The sequence below is a fragment of the Nelumbo nucifera genome, chromosome 7, assembly GCF_055504915.1.
Source record: "Nelumbo nucifera cultivar China Antique chromosome 7, China Antique-T2T, whole genome shotgun sequence".
Taxonomy (NCBI): Eukaryota; Viridiplantae; Streptophyta; class Magnoliopsida; order Proteales; family Nelumbonaceae; genus Nelumbo; species Nelumbo nucifera.
Genome location: NC_142655.1, coordinates 15,305,720 through 15,330,335, shown reverse-complemented (window position 1 = coordinate 15,330,335; position 24,616 = coordinate 15,305,720). Strand labels below are relative to the sequence as shown.

Genomic DNA, 24,616 nt, shown 5'->3' with positions numbered 1-24,616 from the left:
AAATACTCTTTATTTACTCCTTAGCAGGAGAAAACAATGAAATAGAATATAATAGGGGTTGGAGATTCACTTAAGGCTAAGCTGATGGATTTATTGCAAGGCCTAAGTTTTTCTCAGCAGTCTAACTTCAAGAATTTGGAAGTTGAAGGAGATTCAAAATGGTTGTACCCTGGACTACTTCTAGACACCATGTGCCTTGGATTTATAGGCATACCCTTATGGAAGTAGATAACCTGTCAAAAGATTGGAATGCAACTTTTGTTTGGGTAAGAAGGACTGCAAATGGTTTGGCTAACACATTAGCTAAGCAAAGGATATGCAGGCAGCAGATATTTGTGCTTTATTGTGGTTCTCCCCATTTGGGGCTTTGAATCATTGTTCACTGTGTCTATGGGTGATTGGATAACCACTCTGCTGTAATTTCTGTTTCATATAATAATACAATTTATAAATTTTCTTGCTGATCAAAAAAAAAAAAAAAAAAACAGGATTCTATTTACAACTGATCAAAAAAATGATAGGATTCTCTTTATAAGAACTGTTTTCTTTTTCATAAATGATGTAAAACAGAAAGGTAGTATCACATGATTACAAAATAAATCCAACAGAGGCACAAAATGCAGCCCCAGCCAGAAACAAAATTACAACAGAGCCCAGAATAATTCAGACCTATGCACCCCCTGTTTTGCAAAGAAATCAGCCATCCTATTGGCTGAATGCCTTTCCCAATGGTCAGATATTGTCATATCTCTAATCAGCCATTTGAATATTTTCATAAATTCCTTGTATTTCCAAATTACAGTTTCAGGTTCCTTCAGCCACCCTATTATCAGTTTAGAGTCACCTTCAACTAACAGTCTGTCATAATTTAATTCTCTAGCAATCTGTATTCCTTGTAAAAGAGCTTGGAACTCTGCAAAAACTGAGTCCCCTACTCCAACTGGACCTGAAAAAATAGCAGCAACATGATCTTCAAAGTTTCTAAACACTCCCCCTAAACCAGCTGGGCCTGGATTCCCTAGACTTATGCCATCAAAATTCAGTTTGATAAAACCTTCTTCCAGGGTTTTCCATGCCACAATTGGCTTGTCCCTTGTAGTAGAACTTCAAGCTACAGCTTCCAAATTCATCCACATATCATCAAAAGATAAGTCAGAGAAAATACTTAAGGACTTGGCTAACACAATAGCTCTATATAAAATGCATTCTTTTATCAATCTCTATATAAAATACATTCCAGCACTGCCTCCTCACTTCTTTCTTTTTTATTGAACATCTACCATTCCTTTCCTCCCACACCGTGCAAATCAATGCAGCCCTGATACAGCACAAAATTTCACCTCTTCTCTTTGGCAGTTTGGCCAACTGAAGGTCGTTGAGTCAAAGAGACTTCCACCAAATTTCATCCAAACCAACGAAGATTTGACTGGTCAAAAAGTCACTTCTTTTCTGGTGGATGGTGCATTCTGGAGGTCAATCATCTGACTCCTCTTCTTCAATTTCTTTCTTTTAGACTTGTTGAGAATCATCTTGTAAGTTGTAACCATTTGCATCAACTACCAATGGATGTGTCAGAACAGCTGGATCTAGCATTGCCAACTTTTTCTTTTTATCGATTACTAAATTTTGATCAACTAGAAGAAAAACAAAAGAAAAGGTAGACAACATATACACACTGGATAAAGGGCTAGAAAAAAGGAAAAAAAACAAAAAACAACTTCCAAGCCATCCTACAACTATGAGTAGACCACAAAATCTCTAAAGGACAACTATGGCAATGAGCTCAAAACCCAACTAAGTGCCCACATCAGAGGCACAGCAGTAACCAAAAAACCTGTTGAGGAATTACAGTTATTTGTTTATTTTATTTAGTTGGCATTGTTGAACCCAAGGCCCATTAGTTTAGGGGCTCATTAAATTGCTGATTTTTAAGTTGTTGACAGTAACCAACCTATCAAGGGTATATTTGACATTGTATACATCCTTATTTCCCAAGTATAAAAGCTAATGGAGAGGGTGGACATAACATTATTCGCTTTTCTCACTTTGAGCTGTTTCATGCAGGCCTAGATCAGCCAACTGCAGGAAGAGTAAGGAGCTGATTGTTCGATCAAGGAAGGGCCAGTTCTCGGATTTTTTACGTGATTTAGTCATCAGGAGGGTGATTTGTGATTCGGCATCAAAATCAGGAAGAACTTGAATGAGAGGAAAAGTCACAATCAGAGTGGACTCTTTATTTTTGACCTACAGTTAGGCGCTCAGGGTTTTCTAGGTTTCTTGAGGCTTCCTATAAGGGGTGATTCAGTTTCTGGCTGGTTCTAGAGCCCCTGGTGAGACCAATAGCCTCTTCTCTTGTTTCTATCAGTTCCCAGGAAAGGAGAATTCTCTCCAGGTTTTTTTCATAGGAGTTTTTTCATTGTATAAATGGGACCGATCTGATCCAGGAAGTTTTTTTCTTGCTTTCTACTACTATTTTGAGTTGTTTGAGATAGCATGGAGGGCTGTAGTGTTTAAGAGAAATTAACCAGTGACTTTGGAATGGGAGTGGTAGGTACCAGTGTGAACCTTTGGGATCTAGAATTCTCACTATAGTTAGATAGTACAAACTATCTGGAATGGGCACAATCAACCAAGATGGCCATTGGTGCACATGGGAAACTAGGATATATCACTAGAGACTAGAAGAAACCTAATACAAACTTTTCTCAGTGGGTGCAAGAGAATTACATGGTGATGACTTAGCTGTGTAAGTCTATGTTACCTCATATTAGTAAAAATTTATTATGGGCTAATACTGCTAAGAAGATTTGGAATGGAGCAACTGAGACTTATTCCCAGAATCAAAATGTGGCTGGAGCTTATCAATTAAGAAATCAGATTATCAATACAAACCAAGGAGATAGACCTCTTGCAGTGTACTTCCCTACACTGAAAACCCTTTGGCAGGAGATGGATCACTTGGAGATTGTTATTTGGAAGAGTACTAAGGATGCAGCTACATATCAGAAATTGGTAGAGAAGAATAGGGTTTTTGAGTTTCTATTTGGGTAAAATCCTAAATTTGACATTGCAAGACAGCATATTTGTTTCATTTTTTGTCTACATCTTTTTCATAGTGTATCCACTGATATGCTACTGATACGCCTCGATACACCACAAATACACCCATGATATGGTCTGATATGGTGGAAAAAAGATGATATCATTGATTTTCTACCGTACCTCATATTGAATTTTAAAAGATACTATATGATATGCCCCATATCGGGCGTATAGTGTCAAAATTTAAAACCTTGCGGAGGAGAGTGAGAATTCTATTCCTCTTCTTGTCCTTGCTCTTGCTTCTTTACACCATTACCTCTACTCCTTTACCTACACCATCAGTTGCTTTACCTAATCCATTGTGGTCTGCCTCACAATTCTTTTCATGCCAAAGCAAGAGGGTTGATTCTACTCATGCTCCAACAAGGGAACCTGCACCACTTCCCATCGATTCATCTAAGATTCTAGGTCCAGCTAGGGGTGTCAAGTGGACTAGATTTGGTACAATCCGGTCCAATCCAATGTGAGTCCATTATAAATGGACCAGGTCCAATCCAATCCAATGAATGTTTTCGGCCAATTTGGACCGGTCCAATTCAATGTCTGGACCATCCAATCTGTTCAAATTCATTTTGATTAGATTGGTTTCAACCTAAACCCGGTCCATTGACACATATATTCTTATCTTATATCAATGGATCAAATATTGGCTTAATCCAACCCAATCCTATATAAATTTGTTATAGACGGGCCAGGTTGAATCCAATCTATTTGATTAGATTGGTTTCAACCTAAACCCGGTCCATTGACACATATATTCTTATCTTATATCAATGGATCAAATATTGGCTTAATCCAACCCAATCCTATATAAATTTGTTATAGACGGGCCAGGTTGAATCCAATCTAATAAATATTTTGGACCTGATTGGTCCAATCCAATATGTCTTATTGGTCCGTCCAATCTGTCCAAATTGATTTTGGACTAGACGGGGTCCAATCCAAAACCAGTCCATTGACACCCTTAGGTCTGGCTAATACAGGTCTAGGTATTTCTCTTGTTCCTACTAATATCTATATCCCTATTGATGATACTCCTGTGCCTAACACCTCAGATGTTGATGATCCTGTTCTTCCTATTGCTCTTTACAAGGGGAAGAAAAAGTGTACAGCCCATTGTATTTCACACCATCTCTCTTACAGAAATTTATCCCCCCTACCATGCCTTCCTCTTTTCCCTTGATTTTGTGTCTATCCCTAAGAATGTCAATGAGGATCTCTCCACACCCGAGTGGAGGACATCCAAACAAAAGGAGATGGAGGCTTTAATTAGAAATCAGACATGGGAAATTGTTGATCTACCTACTGATAAGGAGATAGTTGGATGTAAGTGGGTGTTTACTGTAATGTACAAAGCTGATGGTAGTGTAGAGAGGTACAAGACAAGGCTGGTTGCAAAAGGGTATACACAAACCTATGAGATAGATTATCTAGAGAGCTTTTCAATTGTGACTAAAATGAGTTCGATTCGGATTCTCTTGCCATTGTGGCTACTTATTCATGGTCGTTATTCCAACTTGGTGTTAAAAATTCCTTCCTTAATGGTGACTAGAAGCAATGACCCAAAGCATGGTTTGACAAGTTTAGGGGAGCATTGAGTCACTTTGGATACACACAGACTCAACCAGATCATACACTCCTTGTGAAGAGGAGAGGATTCCTTGTGTTAGTGCTGATTGTCTATGTTGACGACATTTCAGTTACAAGAAATGATCTAAGTGAGATTGATACCTTAAAGAAGTCATTACAACAAGAATATGAAATCAAGGATCTGGGTGAGTTAAAATATTTTCTGGGTGCTGATGTTGCAAGGTCTAGACATGGGATTTTCATCTCGAGGAAGTATGTGTTGGATTTGCTACAAGAGACTAGGAAGCTTGGAGTCACCAACTAACACTCCTATTGATCAAAACCACAAGGTTAATGCCTCATATGGTGAGTTGTGAAGGATGTAGGGAGCTATCAGAGATTGGTGGGCTATTTGATGTATTTGTGCATGACCCATCTAAATATCTCTTATGCCGTCAGTGTTGTGAGACAGTACATGCATGCTCCTCGGACTCGGCATTGGACAGCCACTGACAGGATTCTTGCAAACCTAAAAAACTTTTTTTTGATAAGTAAAAGCAAAATTTTATTAAAGAAACAAAAACTAGATAAAACCAAGAAAACAGGTGTGAAGATAACACCCCACTAATAAGCAAACTCCCACCCAAACTGAAATAAAACTATAAGAAAATCTCCAAAGACAGAAAATTTGCACAAAGACAAAAAAGGAAAACTGCAATAGTTAAGCACATCTAACCTTCAATCTCTCCAAACTCTTCATGCCCTCCTTCCTCATCCCAAATTTCTCCAACTACACTGTCAACTTTCATCAAGCTTTCATCTTTCCTCTTCCTTTTGAGGGCTTCAAAAGCTTTCCTAACAAAGCGCTCCCAAAAAGAATAAGCACAAGGACTTGCCAATTTCCACCTCTCTATCCACTAACCTCTTCAAGTCCACACTTCTCTTCTTTTTCTCCTCCTCCAGCACCACGAGAGAAGAAAGCTCAAGGCTCTTATCTTCATTTGAGCAAGTCAACTTCTTTACCAAGCCATCCTTCTTTAGATCATGATCTTGGGGATTTGCCAAATGAAACTTGTTCTCATCTTTAACCTGCAGATCGCTTCTCCACTTGGGGGTTCTCAAAATAAGAATTTCTAGCTTTCACTTCTCTTCTTTTATAAATTCTTTTATATCTGTTCATCAGCCCTGCACCTACCAGATCATCTTTCAGTCTTGATAAAACCATTGTAACATGAACCACATTAGAATTACTTGAAGCTCTGGGTTTTTTTCAGAGTCACCAAAACATCGCCCTTAACAGCCCAATCGTTCTCTTTTCTCCTACAACCCAAATCAACGCCTAATCTCCCAATAGCCACTTCAAAAGCTGAAGAAGCAAAGTCATTCCCTATCTTAACACCATGAAAGATATTTTCAATCAGACTTACCTTCTTACCTTCTCCTCCTTCTAAATTGTCTCCCTTTTCCTTGTCCCCTCCCCGTTCCTATTCATAAAGCCACCTCTTCTACCACTTCCTCCGCCTCCCCCTAGTCAACTCTCCTCCCCAACTCCCAACTCCAAAACCGATGAACCTCCCCCATTCATAGTAGAGTCTAACACCCTATTCCTCTGACAAAACTCTGGACAAGAAACAGAGATTGTGCCTGGCTCACCACTGAGAGAGTCAGAAGAACAACACATAATGAAAATCAACTTGGCTTGCAAAAGAAACTCAAGCCTTGAAAATGACTCACGAACCACGGACCTATCTCAACCTGCCAAAGAACCAATAATTACAACCTCCAACAAACATGTGAATGCAGTTACCGAACATTCAAAGGAGCACACCAATCTTGGAACCAACAGCCACTTGCCCTTCTCTTTTTCACTTCAAAAACCAAACTTAGCTCTAACTTTACCTCAGGCCCCACCCCCCCTTAAACTTACTTAAAATCTTCACCCCTAAATGTTTCCCACCCAAACCCAACAAAGCCCCTTCAGTCCCTTTGTGTACCTTCTCCTTCTTAGACTCAGGTTGACAGTGCACTGTACAAGTCTCTTCCCAAAACAACTCCCTATTTACCCCTTGTTTGGGCAAAGTGTCCACCAAACCATTAGCTGATCTTCCAGCCCATCTGAAGCTGACCTCAATTTCTGTTGCTAGATACCTCACCTCCCCCATAGCTTGTCTATGGCTCCAAATCCCCAAACTATTTTCTTGCAACCATCCAACCATCCAACTCCATGTACAGCAAGAGGCCTATACATGAGACAAGGATGTACAAGTATACTGTATCTGGGCCTTTCTACAGAAACAACTCAAGCCATTAAATAAACTATGGTTTAAAAATTGTTGTGTGATTAAAATACTTGCGATGAGGTACCTCCCTGAACAGCTTATGGACAGTAATCCAGGAATGAAATATTGTTACTGACCACCTTATTTACTGATTTTTCCCAGTTATCAAACAACCTGTTGTTCCTCTCATTCCATAGCACCCAAATTACCACAGGAGGTATTATACTCCATAATGCCCAATCCCTCTTGTTCAGCCCCAGAAACTTCCAGCTTGTAATGAGTTCTCTAAGCAATTGAGGGCACCAATTGTAACCCCACAAAAAGAGTACAATCCATAGAACTTAGGATGATACCCCTATGAAGTATGCATCAAAGACTCCTTCAAGGGAATCTCCCAAAGGACTGAAGCATAATATGATTTATGACCAGTGTTCTAAAAGGCATGCCTGGGCCTATAGGCTAGGCACATTTCAAGGCATGTGCCTTGTCTAAACCCAAGCATAATCCCTGTCACAATGTGCATGCCTGATGCACCTTGCACCTGAGCCCAGGCACGCACTTTTTAAATATATCTTTGTTTGGCTATTTTTGTGGATTCACACTTGTATGGTGGCTTATCAACTTCTGAATTACCTTTTATTGCTATTTGTACACTAACAATGGTCAATTTACCTTCTTCAAAAAAAAACTTTTAAAATAAACAAAAACAAAAATTTTTCAAATACTTAAGCCTCAGCTCTTGCATATAGGATCACAAATAGCAATTTTTTTAAAGAAGCAACAGCAATACAACTATTACCTGATCCTTAATCCTAAAATACAATGAACCACAACTAAAATCACAAAATCCATCACTTTATATATACTGGATAAGAATTTATGTCAGGGGGTGCTACCCCAAACCCCCTCATGGACTTGTTTGGGCTTTGCCTTAAGGGGCTTTCACAGAGGCAAAGGCCAATCTCCTACGATTGGGAATACAAGATGTTTAACATCACACCAGAAACTTCAAGTAACGCAACTAGCAGAGAAATAAATAGATTGAAAGTTTCACATGCTTGAATTATTAAGGGCTTGAAGCACTTTGCTATAATCTACATATGTTTGCTTTCACTTCCATTTCACTACAAATAGGTTTTATATGTATTTTAATTTGAGCCAATAGGATTTTTAAAACATTAAATTTTTTTTAAAATTCAAACTTGCAGTTCCTTAATGTAGTTTTTAATTTTTAATTTTATTTTTTTAATTTTTTATTTGTTTTGAATTTTTCAGAAATTTGCACCTTGCCTTATGCCTTCGATGCAAAAAGGCCCTTGGGCTTTTCTTGTGCCCTGCTCCTTTACAACACTGACTATGACCAAGAAACTAATAAAAATATAACTAGCAGTTTTGGTTTTGTAAGACTTCATATTAGTTCAAAATAATCTACATAATTGTTTCCAAAGAATAAAAACAAGTTAAGCTCACATACCTGATGAAATAATACCCATGCATAGCAGGTGTAGTGGATGGTCTCCGTAATTCCTAATATTCGCCAAGTTAATTTTAGGAGCTCAAGAATTTCTTCAACTTCCTGAGTAAAAGAAAAAGAATAAACAATAGCTGGTGTAAGTAAACAAGCTAAATTTAGGTGTGTCTATAAAAGGATGAATAAGCTGATTTTTCTTCTAGACAGGATGACCTCTGTAAGCTTTCCCTCATCCAAAATGTCAAAGACACTGAAGAGAAGTTTTTCATACAGCCTAACATTGAGATGATAACCATCTGCCCAATGGCATACTTCACCAGTCAAGTCACCACGAGCTGGCCTTTCAGCAAGTGGAATGGCAATCTCTCTAAGAGATCTTAAACACTCGGTACGTTGCAGTTCACCGGTAGATGATGGAAGAGACTGAAAGATAAAACACAAATTAACCAAGAAAGATAAAAGAATAAAAATCAGTACCAAGATGCAGCAAATATGTCAACCTAAAATTTAAATAAATAGTAACAATAAAATATGCCATCAAATTGTAATAAATAGTAGCTATGGGAACTTGGACAGGTTGAAAGAACATGAACGAACCAACTTTACCAGAATTGCACCATCATACCAACGATTGGGCTTGGGATGGAAGCTACTAAGTTGGGCCTGGGTTGAGTATAAAACCTAACCCAACCCAATCCCTTTATATATGAGTTTATGCATCATAATATACCTCTATTGATTTTAGCCCCCCAAAAATTGTGCAACATCTTAATACAAATTAAATGGCCCAACTCAAAGTTCAATAAATTAGATTGAGACTAATCTCAGTTTGAGAGCCTCGATTTTATTTTTGGGTTGAGCGGCTTGCTAGGCCTTCAGGCTACCAAAGTTGCAACATATCAAAAAATAGTCCGAGACTACAAGTTCAGGATGATAGTCACAAAATGCAAATGAATAAAAGCATTCAAATAATACAGGAATAGAGCACCAAATGAGGAAGAAGGATCTCATGTCTAGCACATCACAAAATCCAATTGGAAAAACTACTAAAATATGTACCTCAGATTCCTCTATCTTTCTCAAAAGAACCCTCAAGTCACTTGCCTTACGCCCAGATTCCCCAAATCCAACAGCAGGATGATTTAAAAGCCCTTCTTCCAGCATATTTAACTATACCAGAACAAATGTAAGAACTATTATTAGAGATTAACACACACACAAAAAGAAAGCATCAAGCTACAATATATTCATATTATTTTGCAGACCTGCCTCTTTTGCCACCGCAAATATGACTTCTTGTCAGAGAACTCTGTTCGAGAAATACAACACAATAATTCCAAAGGAACCAAAAGGGTATCCATTCTTTTTCCAACTTTCCCTACAAGGGAATTAAGTAGGCCTTGCCTTGTCCTGATGTCCATTGCTTCTGAAATCTATAGAAAATATTCATAACAGTTAAAGAGTAACATAAACAACATGTTTAATTAGACTTGTTTTGTAGGAATCAGAAAATCAATCAATAGAAAATAGTTTGTATCAATGAATTAAGAGGAAGAGAAGAGAGAGAAGAGAGAGGAGAGAGAGGAGAAGCATCAACCTTCAGGTGCATGCACAGTCCCCTTTCTATTTATATGTGCATGCGCGGTCCCCTTTCTATTTATATATATGAGCATGAATACAATAGAATACTACTATAACCCTAACAGAAGCACTATAAGAGAAGTAAAGTACAAGGGAGGTATGGCACATGAGATCTTTGAATTTCTCAGGTTAAAGACTCTCTCAGCGAATTGGGTATTTCTTGGGATGAACGATTGAAGTTGTACTGTGACAATCAGGCAAACCATTAAAGTTGCCCATAATGCATAATCTAATATAACATGACAGGACAAAACACACTTCAGTAGATTCCAGAAATAGGTTTTGAATGGGGAGGTATGTCTACCATTCATGGAGACCAATCAGCAATTGGCAGGCATATTTACTAAACAAGTTGCACAGCCGCCATTTGAAGACAACCTTGGTAAACAGGGCATAATTAATATCAATGCTCAGTTTGAGGGCACTGTAGGAATAACTGAAAGATTTTGGTTTTTGTCCTTTTTCTTTACTAGGGGTATTTGTCTTTTTCATTTTTTATGACTAAAGGAGGGTGTAAGGTTTATCTATTTTTGTACAGAGCAATGTAGAAGTGAATAGAACCAGTTGTGGAGAGGATCTTTTCCACTCCAACCTATAACATTCTCTTATTCTTTTACTCTGCTGCTGTATCGCTCTTTCTTTATTCCAAGTTCTCCAAGTACTATCATGTTTTGAGAAAAGGGAACTTTCTAATCAAAAAGAATTTAGGGGGGAGGGGGGATTTACATGAAAGATGTACAAGAAACAACAACAAACAATTACAAACGTAAAGTATAAGCACTGTACAATTCACTTCTATCCAACCCTAATTTAGAAAGAATATCAGCTAGAAAGTTCAGTAAAGTGCAAGAGAGTTCTCAGATTTCATTCAGCAAATGATCAAGTCTCCAGGGGCCCCACTCAGAATTGGAGATCTAACTGATTATATCCTAAGTTCTCCTTCCACCAGCAGAGGCCTGACATTAACAGATTTGATAAGCCTTAAACCAATGAGGAGAGCTCTAGTCTCGGCTTCAGAGGAGTCAGCAAAGACAATAGATCCACCGAAGAGCATCTGAAATATGCTCCCCAATCCCAGATGATCCCATATGGCTATCAGTACATCTGCAGTTACCATCAAATTTCAGATAGAAACTCACAAGAAGGCCTTGGATCAGAAGGAAGCTGGAATCAATGAGCAGGATCTGGATTCTGGAGAACAAATGATTTCAAAAAATTACATCTCAACTGATGAAGACTACCACCCTAGGGTGGGTTCGTAATGAAGATGTCCTTGGCAGTATAGACACATCATGAGGGAGATTACCAAGCTAAAAAGGGATAGGTTTGTTGCTGTTCAGTGGACTTTTAGAGCTGCCAATGGACTGGCAAATGGGTTAGCAAGAGAAGGGCTTGAAAGAGAGAATTTATTCTGGGGGAATGGTTTTTTACTTGATATATTGCTTATATGGTTAGAAAAAATTGGAGTTAGGCCATCTCAATCTCTGGGATGGCTGGTTTTAAGTTATGGTTATTCATCAAAATATAGACCAACACCCTGGAGAAGCGAGGAAGTGATCATCCAGTAGATAGTAAGATGAAAAATTGGTTTTTCATCAATGCCAGAAATATATTCATTAAAGAAATTAGTGAAATACAAAAAGGGAGCGGTAAACTCTTAACTCTCCCCAAACAACATGCACAAAAAAGATAAATTACAAGATAGCCCAAAACATATGATCCCTGCCCACTCCCTGTTTAGCCAACACATCAGCAAAGAAATAAGCATCTCTTTTAACCCAATTCAGTTTAACTTCAATTCCTTGTGTGAGATGCCTAAACTTCCTTTTTTCACTGATGTAGTCCTACCACCCTGACTCCTCCTTTTGAAGCCAGCTGACAACCAACTTTGAATCCACTTCAATTATCAATTTAGATAAGTTCACTTCCATAACAGCAAAGCTTTCAGCTCTCAAAGAATCTCCAACACCTATAGGACCTGAAAAAAAGAGCCAATTCTGCCTTCCTCAATCTTGAAAACTCCTCCTATGCCTGAGGGACCCAGATTACTTTCACTACTAACACCAAAATTCAGCTTATTAAATCCACAACTTGGGAGAGAACAAAATGGCCTAATAATAATAGGTTTCAGTGGAGCAGAATCAGAAGCCAACCTCCAGTTCCTCAACCATTCAGCAGCCAAAACTCCTTCAAATAATCTTAAAGTTTTCACCCAATGGACGCTAATAGTGATGGCTTCAATAATGGCTTCCCTACTCCTCTATTTTTCTGCACAACTTCTCTGGTTCATCCCTTCCCATATTGACCAACAAACTGCAGCTCTCGTACATCTCCATAAGATTCTTCCCCTCTACTTTTGCCAACTAACAAAGGTAGGGCGAACAAGCTTTGTACATTTGGCAGGGGGTTCCACTTACACCCAAACAAGGATAGAAACCACTCCCACATTAAAGATGCTAAGGAGCAAGAGATTAATAAGTCATGGGAAGATTCAGTATCAGCCTTACAAAGGATACACCCATGAGGAGAGATAAGCACAATTAGGTATTTTTCTTTGGAGTAGGTTACATGTGTTAATTCTATCCAGAAACACTTCCCAGCAGAAACCTTCAATCCTAGGCAGAACCAGTTTACCCCAAACCTCTTCAACCAAAAAAGGTTGGTTGAGGCTATCACCAGCTCGAATTAGGGACAAAAAGGAGGCACAAGTGAAGGTACACGAAGGGGAAGGAGTTCAGATACGATGGTAACTTTGAGAGGGGTCCAAAAAGATCCCTTCGAGACCTTGCATCAAAGACAAAGCACTGACTAATTTACAATCACGTAGACCTCTTCTAAGCCACAAGTTCGAATCAAACCCTAAGGTAGAGCTTGAAGGAGTCATAAAGGAAGCAAGAGGCTAATCCCTCCGATTAGAGATGGCATAGATGAAAGGGAATTGCTCTTTACGAGTTGAATTACCCAACCAAACATGATCCCAGAAATTAACAAGATTACCAAAGCAAGGGTTATACCTGATAATGTGGTAAGAATGAAGGAAGGATAGCATGGATAAACTTCCAAGGAGAGGCTCTTGTAGCTCTAGCCAACACTCTAGAATCCCAACCATAAGGCACAAAACCATGAATACTGATTATTACCTTTGCCCACAATGCGTCCTTATATATTGGCAACCTCCAAAGCCATTTAGCAAGTAAAGCGACATTCCTTTCCTAGATATTCCCCAAACCTAACCCACTAAACTTCTTACTTCTACTAACTACTTCCCAATTAACTATGTAGTCCTTTTTCTCCTCCCTTGGATCCCACAAGAAATCCCTCATTAGCTTTTCTACCCTTTTGCTAACCCCTCCTAGAATCCTAAAGACAGAAAATAAACCAACAAATTGGCTAGAGTGGACCTTACTTTTTTTATCAGAAAAAATGATTAATTTATTCATGGGAGGTAAAAGTTACAACAGCTTGGGATCCATCCACCTGGAAATACAAATGTCCAGAAGCTAATTTACAATAGAGCCCAGAGTAACTACTACCTCAAAACCTTTACTAAAGTGCCATCCAACCCATTAGTTGTCCTATGTATCCACTTAAAGGCAGCATTCAGGACCTGAATACATAGCTAACACTTTACTTGAGGAGTCTCTAAATACACCACCAATACCTTCCATCCCCGGGTTTCCCATTGAACTCCCATCAAAATTTAATTCTCTTATCTCTTGCTAGTGGCTTCCATTCCATCATCTCTCTTTCCTTTTGTTTTGAAGAGTGAGCCACCTCATTCCAAGCCCTTATTATATCAATCGAAATAAAAGCAATGGAAAATGTCCAGGGTTTTTATCCAATGAGCCACTCAAATTTTTATTTTTCCACTAACTCCTCCTTTGACCTCATCTTCTCATTAAATATTCTTGCATTCCTCTCCTCCTAGATGGACCACACCACAGCAACTCTAACTGCCTCCACATTGTTCTTCCTCTTTTTGTTGATTGTCTTAGGAAACTTGGGCTGAAGAGGCTCACTAGATCCTAAGGATCCATCCACTTGTTCGGGCTTGCCTCAAGAGGCGTGGTCGGGGGTACGGGGGGAGAGCCCCCGGCCCAGCCGTTAAACTCAAATAGCTCCGAGAACCCCCTATTTGCTAATGTTGTCCATTCATTCATTGCAATAAAATATCTTCTTAAAAGACAAGGAAAGTTATAAAATCATTATTTTTTGTGAGAAATAGGAATTTAAGACCCTAACATAGACTTATTCGGGCTTGCCTCGAGGGATGTGGTACAAAGGCAACTCATAGAATCAAGAATGCAATACGTTTTACATCACATTAGCTACTTGAAGCAATGCAATTAAGGAGAAAAAGAGATTGTGGGTTTTATATGCTTGAAAATGCTTTATATGTTTGCTTTTATTTTTAAATTTTCATTTGAATATGCTTTACATGTTATGTTTATGTATTTTAATTTTAGATAATAGGTTTTTTAAAACATTTATTTTAAAATTTAAGTTTATATTTTTGATTAACATTATGTTTAATGTTTTTGAATCTTTTGCATTTTTTTTAATTTTTTGGCTTTTTTTTTAATTTTTTGACTTTTTTATTTGTTAGCTATTTTTTGTAACTTTGCACCTTTCTTAAAAAGGCGCGTGCCTCACCTTGCGCCTTACGTCTCAGGCGCAAATTGGCCCTTGCGCTTTTAACACAATGTAATGGACTTAAGTAAGATAAAGCCCATCAGGTAATCAGCCCTGCAATGGTCTCTTACACTTAACCTCGCGGCCCATAATGATCAAACAAACACTGCCCGACAGAGAAGGACCTCTCCCCTGGCTGCAAGGTGTAGTATCACACTCTCTACTCAGATGGATCCCAGGAATTAAAACCTTTTGCAAACATTTTTCATAAAACATTAATATATATCATATAAATATATTTTACGAAGCCAAATCTCAAACATAGTTGAAGTCCACTATCGGCAGTTTAGGTTTCCATCAAAGAGAGTGTAAATCCTATCATTCACTTTGTCTGACAAAGGGGCCGATCCTATCACTATGATCACCCACTCAGATGAATTCTCAGACTGCCCCAACATACCCAAGTTTTGACCCTTAATGGATATCTCACTAATTAGCCCAATCCAACACCTAGTGCAGTACCATAATCAAGTCTAGGGGTTATGTGTAACTTTCCAGTTTTGCCCATCAACCTCCAAGGTCTAGGGCATAACTAGAAAATGGTTCGGGTTTAGTGTTTCATCCAAACACACACTACATGTGTTTCAGGTCTAACCCTAGTAGCTGAGACAAACTGCCCCAACTTCTTTGGCAGCACATCAATGTCAGCTTTGGTAGGATAAACTTTTTTTTATCAATAACAGCAACTTTTATTAAGAAAAAAGATGATACAACAATACAATATGAAGGGAGGGGTAAAAACTCTTAACCCTCCCTAACATTAAAGATTAGATTACAAAAAAGCCCAAAAAAGACTTGCTCTTCCCACCCCTTGTTTGGCCAAAATGTCTACCAGAGAATTGGCACTCCTCTTGGCCCACTGAACCTGAATTTGCATGGTTTGAGTTATCTGGTTGATTTTCTTTTTTTCATTTGAGAACTTCCACAAACTAGAATCTTCCTTTTACAGCCAGCTAACAATCAGTCTAGAGTCTCCTTCCACCAACAGTTTGCTGATTTTCATCTGTTGGGCTCTTTTAATCCCTTTCAGAGCTGCCAAAATTTCATCTCTCAATGAATCCCCCCAGCCTATAGGTCCTAAGAACATGGCAATAATTCGACCTTCTTCATCCCAGAACACTCCACCTATACCCGAAGGGCCTGGGTTTCCTTCACTACTGCCATCAAAGTTCAATTTAATAAACCCCAAAGCTAGAGGAGTCCAAGTTGGACTAGGGGAAGTAGTCAAGGGAGCAAACCAAGCCACTTCTTTCCAATTTCTAATGATGTCTCTTGTTGAATAACCTTCAAATAACTTCATAGACTTGACCTAGTGAACCACCCTAACATATATTAATTCAATGATGGCTTCCTTGCTTTTTTCTTTCTCATGAAAAGTTCTTTGATTTCTTTTCTCCCACACTGTCCAGCATACAATTGCCCTTGGCAGGATAAACTCCCCAAGTCTATCCAACGGCTGAGAACATTCTAAACTAACACAAGTCTCATAAGTGTCCAATTTAAGGGGTAAGGGCATACATTATCTAACAAAGCCATGTTTTTCCAACCATATGTCTCCTAAAGATTGATTTAAAGTAGTCCACAAAAGCTTGGGCAATCTCATTTTGACGAGTCAAGGTAACTCCATCCACCATCCAATCTAGAAACAATTTTTTTCTTTATCCACCCATTTGCCAAAACATGCAAAAAAATCGCTATTCTTTTCCCCCTCCTTAAGCCAATTATTTCTTGATTTTTGTCTCCAACTAATCTCTTCTTTCAACAACAAATCTTCTAATTAACTACTTAAAGTCCATCTTTCTTCCCTATCCCTTTCTTTAAACATGCTCGAACTTTCTTTGAAATCCAAATCCTCAACTCTCTTTATTCTCTTGTTTCTTCCTTCTAATCTCCCAAACTAATGGATGTTCCACTCCTTGATTTTGACTTTAAGTTCCTTCAACTTCCAATGAAACCTCATTCTTTCCCACTTAACCCATGGATTGCTCCCCTCCCACCATTCCTTAACTTTATCTACAAAACCAGTTGAACATAACCACATATTCCCAAACCTAAACGGGGTTGGACCTGTTCCACACAAATCTTCCTTAAAAATCGAGATTGGCCAGTAGCCTGGGGTTACCCTAGGTAAAGCTCCAGAAACAAGGTCACCCCAAAGCTCCTCCTAATCCACTATGAATAAGAATCTATCAAATTTGGAGCAAATTGGGTTGGACTGCATGTTAGACCATGTGAAATTATTATAGGATAAAGGCAGTTCTTTAAGCTCAAAGGGATACACTGAAACACCAGATTTGACTTGGAGCTTAGCCATAACAGCTTCTTCTATCACTTCCCAGTCAGTCACCTTCTTCCCTGCTTTAACAATCAATCTCATTCCCAATCACCTTTGTCATTTTCCAAAAATACTCTGAATCTTGCTTGAACTTGCAACCAAAAACAGTTGTGAGATTTCTTCCCGCAAAGTGACTTCAGGCACTTTGTCCAGGTCTTGATAAGTTTTCTTAGAAGGATCACTATCATGTAGATTTTCTTGATTGGCCTCAGAAGTTTTACCTACCAGGGTTTCAGCTTTTTTCAGCAATAAAAAGTCTTGGAGCTTCTGTGCCATTAACCTCCAACCTAAGCCTTGTTTTCTTATAGAATACAGATCATTTGCTTTCTGTTATTACCAAAAATCTCCGAAACCCCACACACCACCCTTTTTGGTTACACTTCAAGACTGCCTGATACCTTCTTCTTGGAAGCTCCAAAGAATTCCTCCAACCATTATTCTTAACAGAGAGAAGAGCTCCACCGATGAAGCCTTTCAGCCACGGTAATGCTTATCCTATTAAGAATATAGAGGCCCTTCCTTCCTCTCTAATATTCAACACCAGTTGGCTCCAATTCTTCCCTTCATGCAAAAAGAACTTCTCTTCAAGCATCAACTCACCTTTCCATCTTCTCACCGGTACGAAGGATCCCTCTTGCTTCTCCATTTCAAGACAGTAAGTGCACGCACACAAGGCTGTAGATTAGCTGAACTGGTAAGATGTAAAACTTTCCTTTTGAGATCTTCCCAAGAACTAGATTGTTTCTCAAAAACTCCCTTGTTCTGTTCCTCTCAAATACACCACATACCAGCATGAATATTCATTCTCCAGAAAAGTATTATCAAAATTTTCTTTTTCATCAATGTGGTATAAACAAAACACTGAATTACATGGATGACTGTAAGGGAATCATAATGACCATAAATCCCTAAAGGGCAGAGCAGCCCAGTGCAAGAGGAATAGATGTACGCAGACTTACCCTTGCACAAACAGAGAGACCGTTTCCAAGAAATGACCATAAACCCCTGCTGACTCAAAATCATTCACTTAACTAAGAAAATATAGTTCTTGTACAGAAAATGAGAGAAAAAAACAATGATAAACCACTTAAGAAATACTAGCATAGTCATAACAAAAACCAAACTAGATCTGAGAATATATCATTTCAGCTGATAAGAAAATACGTGAGAGGAAAAAAATTTGTTGCATACCTCAAGCTGGACACGCATGGCCTCCAACAAACCAGCCATTCCTGGGGCACGTTGAGATTGAGGTACAACATAGTCACTTTTGCTATGAGCAAGCTTCCTCATCAATCTGGACCTTTTCTCTTTCTTCTTTTCTTTGGATGGCACAATGAGGCCCCTGCATAAAGTGGATTTGACAAGAATATACAAGTCAAGATCTTAAAGAGCACAAATAAAAGAAAAGAGATAAAACATTAAAGACATGGAACAATGAGAAAGAACAGATAAGATCCTAGAGCTAGAAGCATACCCTGCAGCCCCAGCAGAAGCCAGGAGGACTTCATATGCTGTTTCACGGAGGTCATCATCTGCAATACCTGCCAGAGAAAATAAAAGAAAAAGAAAATTTAAAATTAAATGGTTAAAAGGAGTCCATCCTATTTAAGTTCACATTTCATGCTTTGGTCAATTTGCAAAAGTTCTAAGGCAGCAACTTTTTGTTCATACAAAGTCCATGAATTTAGGCTCTGTTTGGTTTGAAAGAAAAGGTAGGGACGGGGAAACCTATACTACTTTTCCCTTCCTTTTCCTACCTTTCCTTTCAAACCAAATACAGCAGTAAAGAAAATATACATTGATTTCTATATAATATAGTATCACATAATGCCACTTCCCCTTGTGATATCCACCATCATGGACTTATGCCAATAATATGAAGTCAACTACAGGAGCTTGAAATGACAGATCAGAATTCATATGAAAGGTTTCCCACTATAAATATCATTAAAAATTCAGTATAGAACTCAAATACCAGCAACTCCTTAAATCAGCTCCATTATGTGAAAAGAATTCCAGTAGGGTAGTAACCCATCATGCACACAATATCGCTCATACATTTCTTTCCATAAGTTTAGGATCCAAAGAAATAGGGAAAAGATTCTCCTAGGCATTCCACTAAATCTTAGCCAAACTTACCTGTTGCAAAAGAAGGCAATCCTAACACAAGATCACCGGCATTAATTGGATTCCTTCTTGAAGTCCTGAGACTGCTAACTTCCTCATCATCGTCATCATCCTCAAAATCTTCAATGTCGTCAACAGATAGTTCCTGAAGGTGTGTTGAGTGGAGGGACTGTGATTTTGATAGGCTTGACATAATGGGTGAGGGTGTGTAGATAGGAATCGGTGGTGGTGCCCTTCTTGGAGGTGAACCTGAATAATCCGGATTTGTAACCAAAAAGAATTCATCGGTAGAACCTGTATTATTCTGAAAGAACAAGATGGGTTGCAATCACATTATTAATCAAAAAGAAAACAAATTGTAACTATCAGCAGCACAACACAACGATACAATGAAAAACTGCAAGAAGCATGAAGACACATTATAATAAATATGTCCTAAGATATATGACAGCAGATAACCATTTTTTGATAACAAGGAAAATTTTGTTTAAATAAAAGAAGGATGACGGTAGAAGAGTAGATAATAAGAAACATAGTAAAAAGAGAAGAAAAACGTATACAAGGGGTATATGGGGCAGAGGCACCAAAAGAGAAGCAGAAATAATCCATCACAAAGAAGCAGTCCCTCAAAAAAGGACTGTCCTCGAGTACAATAGACCTTAGTCCCAAAAATCAACCCCAACAAGACTAGTCTTGAAAATTTGAAGATCACCCCAGCACCCCATGTCACTCAAAAAACCAGCTTCTGACAGTCTATTTCCAGAACAAGAGTCATAGTCTTATCAACCTCTTAGCAGACCACCATCACTAATTCCAACAGCCTACTTCGCTATTGAGGATTTTGCTGTCATTAGCTCGATTTCATCTTTGATAGCTTGTTCCTTATTTGTTTTTATTTAATTAATTAGGCTTTCTTGATGGTGATCAATGTAGCCCTAGATCAGTGAACTGCTTGAGGGAATAGAGTGTCGATCGGTTCTCTCTGGATTGCCTAATTCTTGGATTTTTTTGTGGGGTTCAGTCATCAGGAGGGTGATTTGTGTTTAGGCATCAAAATCAGGAAGAACTGAAGTGATGGGAAGAGTCTTAGTTTTTTTTTGATAAATGAGAGTAATTTTATTAATTCAAATAACGAAAACACAATCAGCCTACGAAGAGGCACGAGATGTTACCTCTCCCGAGGACTGAATCATATACACTAAACATGCCCAAGCCTGAAACACAAATTACAAAGTAGCCCAAAACAGATCTCCCCTTGACACCCCTTGCTTGGCCAGAGAATCAGCCATTGCATTTGCTAATCTACTGACCCACTCAAACCTGACAGCCATATTTCTTGTTATCCATTTAACTTTCTTTAACAGATCCCTGTAGCCCCAACAAGCTGTATCTGGGCTATTCAGCCAGCCCACTACTACCTTGGAATCCCCTTCTACTAATAAATTGTTCACTCCAATTTGACTAGCCATCTGTATGCCTTGTACCGCTGCTAGTAACTTTGCTCTTACAGAATCACCTTTCACCCACTGATCCTGAAAAAAGAGGCAACATATTGTCGTCTTTGTCTCTCAGAATCCCACCAATTCCGGATGGCCCTGGGTTACCTTGGCAGCTGCCATCAAAATTCAATTTTACCACTCCATCTGGTGGGGGTTTCCATTCAACTTGTGATTTCTTGGTGAAGACTATAGAATCCATTGCTTCCCAGTTTCTCCTTAAGTCATCAAAGGAGAAATCCGCCAACAATTGTGAAGATTTCAACCATGAGATTGTCCTTGTCAATATGCATTCCTTGATTTCAGCAAGACTTCTTTCCTTTTCTTGAAATATTCTAGCATTTCTCTCCTCCCATAAAATCCACAAGGTAGCGGCTTTGATACATTTCCACATTAGCTTCCCTCTTTTTGTCAATCTCCCAAGAGCAGCCAGAGTGAACAGCAGCTTTACTTCAAAGGGCAAGTTCCACCTACACCCAAATAAGAAAACAACCCAGTTCCAAATATTGGCAGCAAAGGAGCACGATATTAGCAAATGGTTACAGTCCTCACCCATCACTTAACACATAAAGCACCAATTTGGGGACAGACACATAAAAGGTTTCTTCTTTTGCAAGTTTTCCACAGTATTGATCTTACCATAATAGGCTTCCCAATAAAACACTGCTATTTTGGGGGGTGTTGGCCTTGACCAAACCTCTTTAACAGGGAAGACCTGATAGGAAGGGTTAGAGCAAAGGGCTTTAAAGAAAGATGCACAAGTGAAGGAGCCAACCGGGGTTAGGGCCCAGACTCTTTTATCTAGGTTAGTCAGGTCCAGACACACCGAATCTAGAAGCAACAAAACCTCTGAAACACAATGAAATTCCTCATCCCTTAACCCTCTTTGAAACCCAAAATCCTAGTTTAAAGACAAAAGGCAAACCGGGGGGGGGAAGGAACCATGAAATGGGTTTCTTTTTAAAGAGGGAGATGGAATAGAGAGAAGGGAAACGGTCTTTTAGGGGTCGAGTGCTCATCCAAGTATCTTCCCCAAAAAGAATGGAGTTTCCAGAACAAGCATTGTACCTTACAAAACTGAGGAATTTAGGGAGAATGCCAGAGAGGCAAAGATAGCCTTCCAAGGTGTTGTGAGCAAAGCCCTTTGGGATATCCCCGCATCACAACTTGATTCAGAACAGCCATGGATACTTTTCACTACTTCATGCCATAACCTCTCCCTCTCCAGGGGCCACCTCCAAAGCCACTTACCTAAAAGAGCCTCATTCTTACTCACCACATTCCCTAAGCCTACGCCTCCTTTTTTGCTCCGACTCACCACTTCCCACCTAATCAAGTGATCTTTTTTCTCTTTTTCAGGTTCCCATAAGAAGTCCCTCATCGGTTTTTCCAACCTCTTTGCCTCCCTTTTAGGAATTCTAATGACTGACAAAAAGTATAAAGCCAAGTTGGCTAAAGTCGCTTTAATCAAAGTAACTATATCACCCACGGAAATATAGTTTCTATTCCAAGCTACCAACCTTTTTTCGAATTTTTCCACCACTGGGTTCCAGAACCTACTTTCCTTTGAATTTGCACCTAATAGAAGTCCTAGGTAGGATAGAGGCCACTGAGAGCAAGTGCTTTCTAACAAGGCTGCCATAGACTTCATCTCCTCTCTGTTCAAATGAACTCCCACAACACAGCTCTTCTCAAAATTTACCTTCAAATTTGAGGCCCTCTCAAAATGAATTATTAAATCCTTCAGATTCCTTACCTCCATCAAATCACAACCTTCGCAAAAGATAATTATGTCATCTGCAAATTGGAGATGGGTTACTGGAACTCTATCTCTACCTATTCTCCGCCCTCTTAGAGATCCGGCTCTATTCGCTTCTAAGAGGAGTCTACTAAAAGCATCAACGACTAAAGTGAAAAGGAAAGGTGACATGGGATCACCTTGTCTCAGACCCCTACTAGCTAGGAAAAAATCAGTAACTACCACGTTGACTAGGACTGAATAATGGCAATTGGAAAGGCAACTGTTTATCCATTTGCACCACTTATCCCCAAACCCACACTTCCTTAGCATGAGTGATAAGAATCCCCAATCCAAGAAGTCATAGGCCTTTTCAAGATCTAGTTTACAATTATAACCTTGACGCTCTGATTTCCTCATCTCCTCCACACATTCATTTGTTATTAGAATCTGATCTACAATTCGTCTCCCCTGAACAAAAGCTCCTTGCACTTGGCTAAAGACAAGGAAGCACCTTTTTTATCCTCAACTATAAGACCTTGGACACAATCTTATAAACACTTGTAACCAAACTGATAGGTCTAAAGTCCTTTGGATGCTTGGCCTCTTTCTTCTTGGGAATTAAGGCTAACAAAGTAGTATTAATTCGCCAACTCATCACTGGATTATTCTCAAATTCCTTGAAGACCTCAATTAAATTTTCTTTGACTACATCCCAACAATCTTGAAAGAAATCCATTGTAAACCCATCTGGTCCTGGTGCTTTAGATCTGTCCATGGAAAAAATGGCTTTTCTAATTTCTTCCTCCTCAAAATTCCTTTCCAGCCAGCTTTTAATCTCTTAGAAGCCTCTGCCAAGTCACACCTTCCAACTCCACACTAGGGATTAGGGGCTCCTTAAAATGGATCTGAAATGGTCAACAAAACAATTGGCTATCCTCTCTTGAGTATCATAGACTATTCCATCCGCTTCTAGTTTGGACACTAGGTTTTTCCTTCTCCTTCCATTGGCTAGGTCATGAAAAAATTTAGTGTTCCCATCTCCTTCCTTAATCCACTTACATCTAGACTTCTGCCTCCAAGAAATTTCTTCTCTCAAAATGATTTTGTTTAACTCTCTTTTTAGATTCCATCTCCGATCTCTATCTTGAGGACTTATGGCTCTTTGGGATTCCTTCGCATCCAGTTCCTCTATTTGGGTCAATAGAGAGAATTTTATTTCTTCTATTCTCCCAAAATGGTCCCTATTCCAATCCTTCACATATGCTCTCAACCGTTCTAGTTTTTTGTGAAATCTTACCCCTTTCCACTTCACCCCCCTAAGGTCTTCTCTCCACCATTCCTCAACCTTCATTTTATTGGAAAACGGTGATGGGAAGAGTCTTAGTTGAGTTGGACTCTTTATTTTTGACCCAGTGAAGGGCACTCAGGTCTTTCTAATGTTATTAGTGGCAGGGGTATTCCTGTCATTTCTTTTTCTGCACCCTTTTCTTCTATTCTTTTGTCCTCTGCCCTCTCTTCTCTTCCTCCTCTGTTCTTTTTCTTTCTTCTTTTCTGGTTTTCTTTGCTAAAACAGGTTTGAACCCCCATCGGTTACAGACAACTTTTTGTATATTCCTAATTTACAGTCATCTGGTTCACATAGTATGATGTATCTATCATACAATTTTTGAAGCTAATGCAATACTATATACAACCATGCATAATGAGTCACAGCTTACCGTGGATGGAAATCCAATGCTATCATGGTAATCCCGAATAGCTTCTGATAGTTCAAGCGTTTCACCTACAATAAAGAAATATTTATTTAGGTATCAAGTTACTAATACAATTTTTCCAAGAAATTAATTAGTTTTTAAGATAAATAAAAAAGCAAATTTACTAAGTACAATTTTTCCAAGAAATGTAAGTACTTGAGATGGTATATAACCTTTTCTAGCACAATTGAGAACATAATCAATACTGATTTGATCTAGGTCCACATCATCTAAGGAAACTGCACCCGGGGGCATTATAACTTTCTTAATCAAGCTACCAGACAATATGAAATTAAGAAGCACACGCCTGTCACGCCGATATCGCTGTAGAAGCTCAAGAGCATTTTCCCTACATTCATAAAAAACATTTTTTAAAATAACATTTTCTGGATATCTAAGATAAATA

General features: G+C 38.8%; 1 protein-coding gene across 6 annotated transcripts in view; it reads right to left on the bottom strand.

Moving 5' to 3' along the window:
- Window positions 1-24,616, bottom strand: part of LOC104607768 (plant/protein (DUF810)) — a 156,969-nt gene that overhangs the window by 128,937 nt on the left and 3,416 nt on the right. For all 6 annotated transcript variants that reach the window (XM_088891194.1, XM_088891198.1, XM_088891197.1 and 3 more), the window contains 9 exons: window positions 24,384-24,559; window positions 24,175-24,239; window positions 19,232-19,523; window positions 18,567-18,633; window positions 18,281-18,434; window positions 9,687-9,854; window positions 9,481-9,591; window positions 8,635-8,844; window positions 8,425-8,526 (listed from right to left, as the gene is read on the bottom strand). In XM_088891194.1, the coding sequence (XP_088747320.1) occupies window positions 8,425-8,526; window positions 8,635-8,844; window positions 9,481-9,591; window positions 9,687-9,854; window positions 18,281-18,434; window positions 18,567-18,633; window positions 19,232-19,523; window positions 24,175-24,239; window positions 24,384-24,559 (1,345 nt within the window). The remainder of the gene's footprint in view (window positions 1-8,424; window positions 8,527-8,634; window positions 8,845-9,480; window positions 9,592-9,686; window positions 9,855-18,280; window positions 18,435-18,566; window positions 18,634-19,231; window positions 19,524-24,174; window positions 24,240-24,383; window positions 24,560-24,616) is intronic.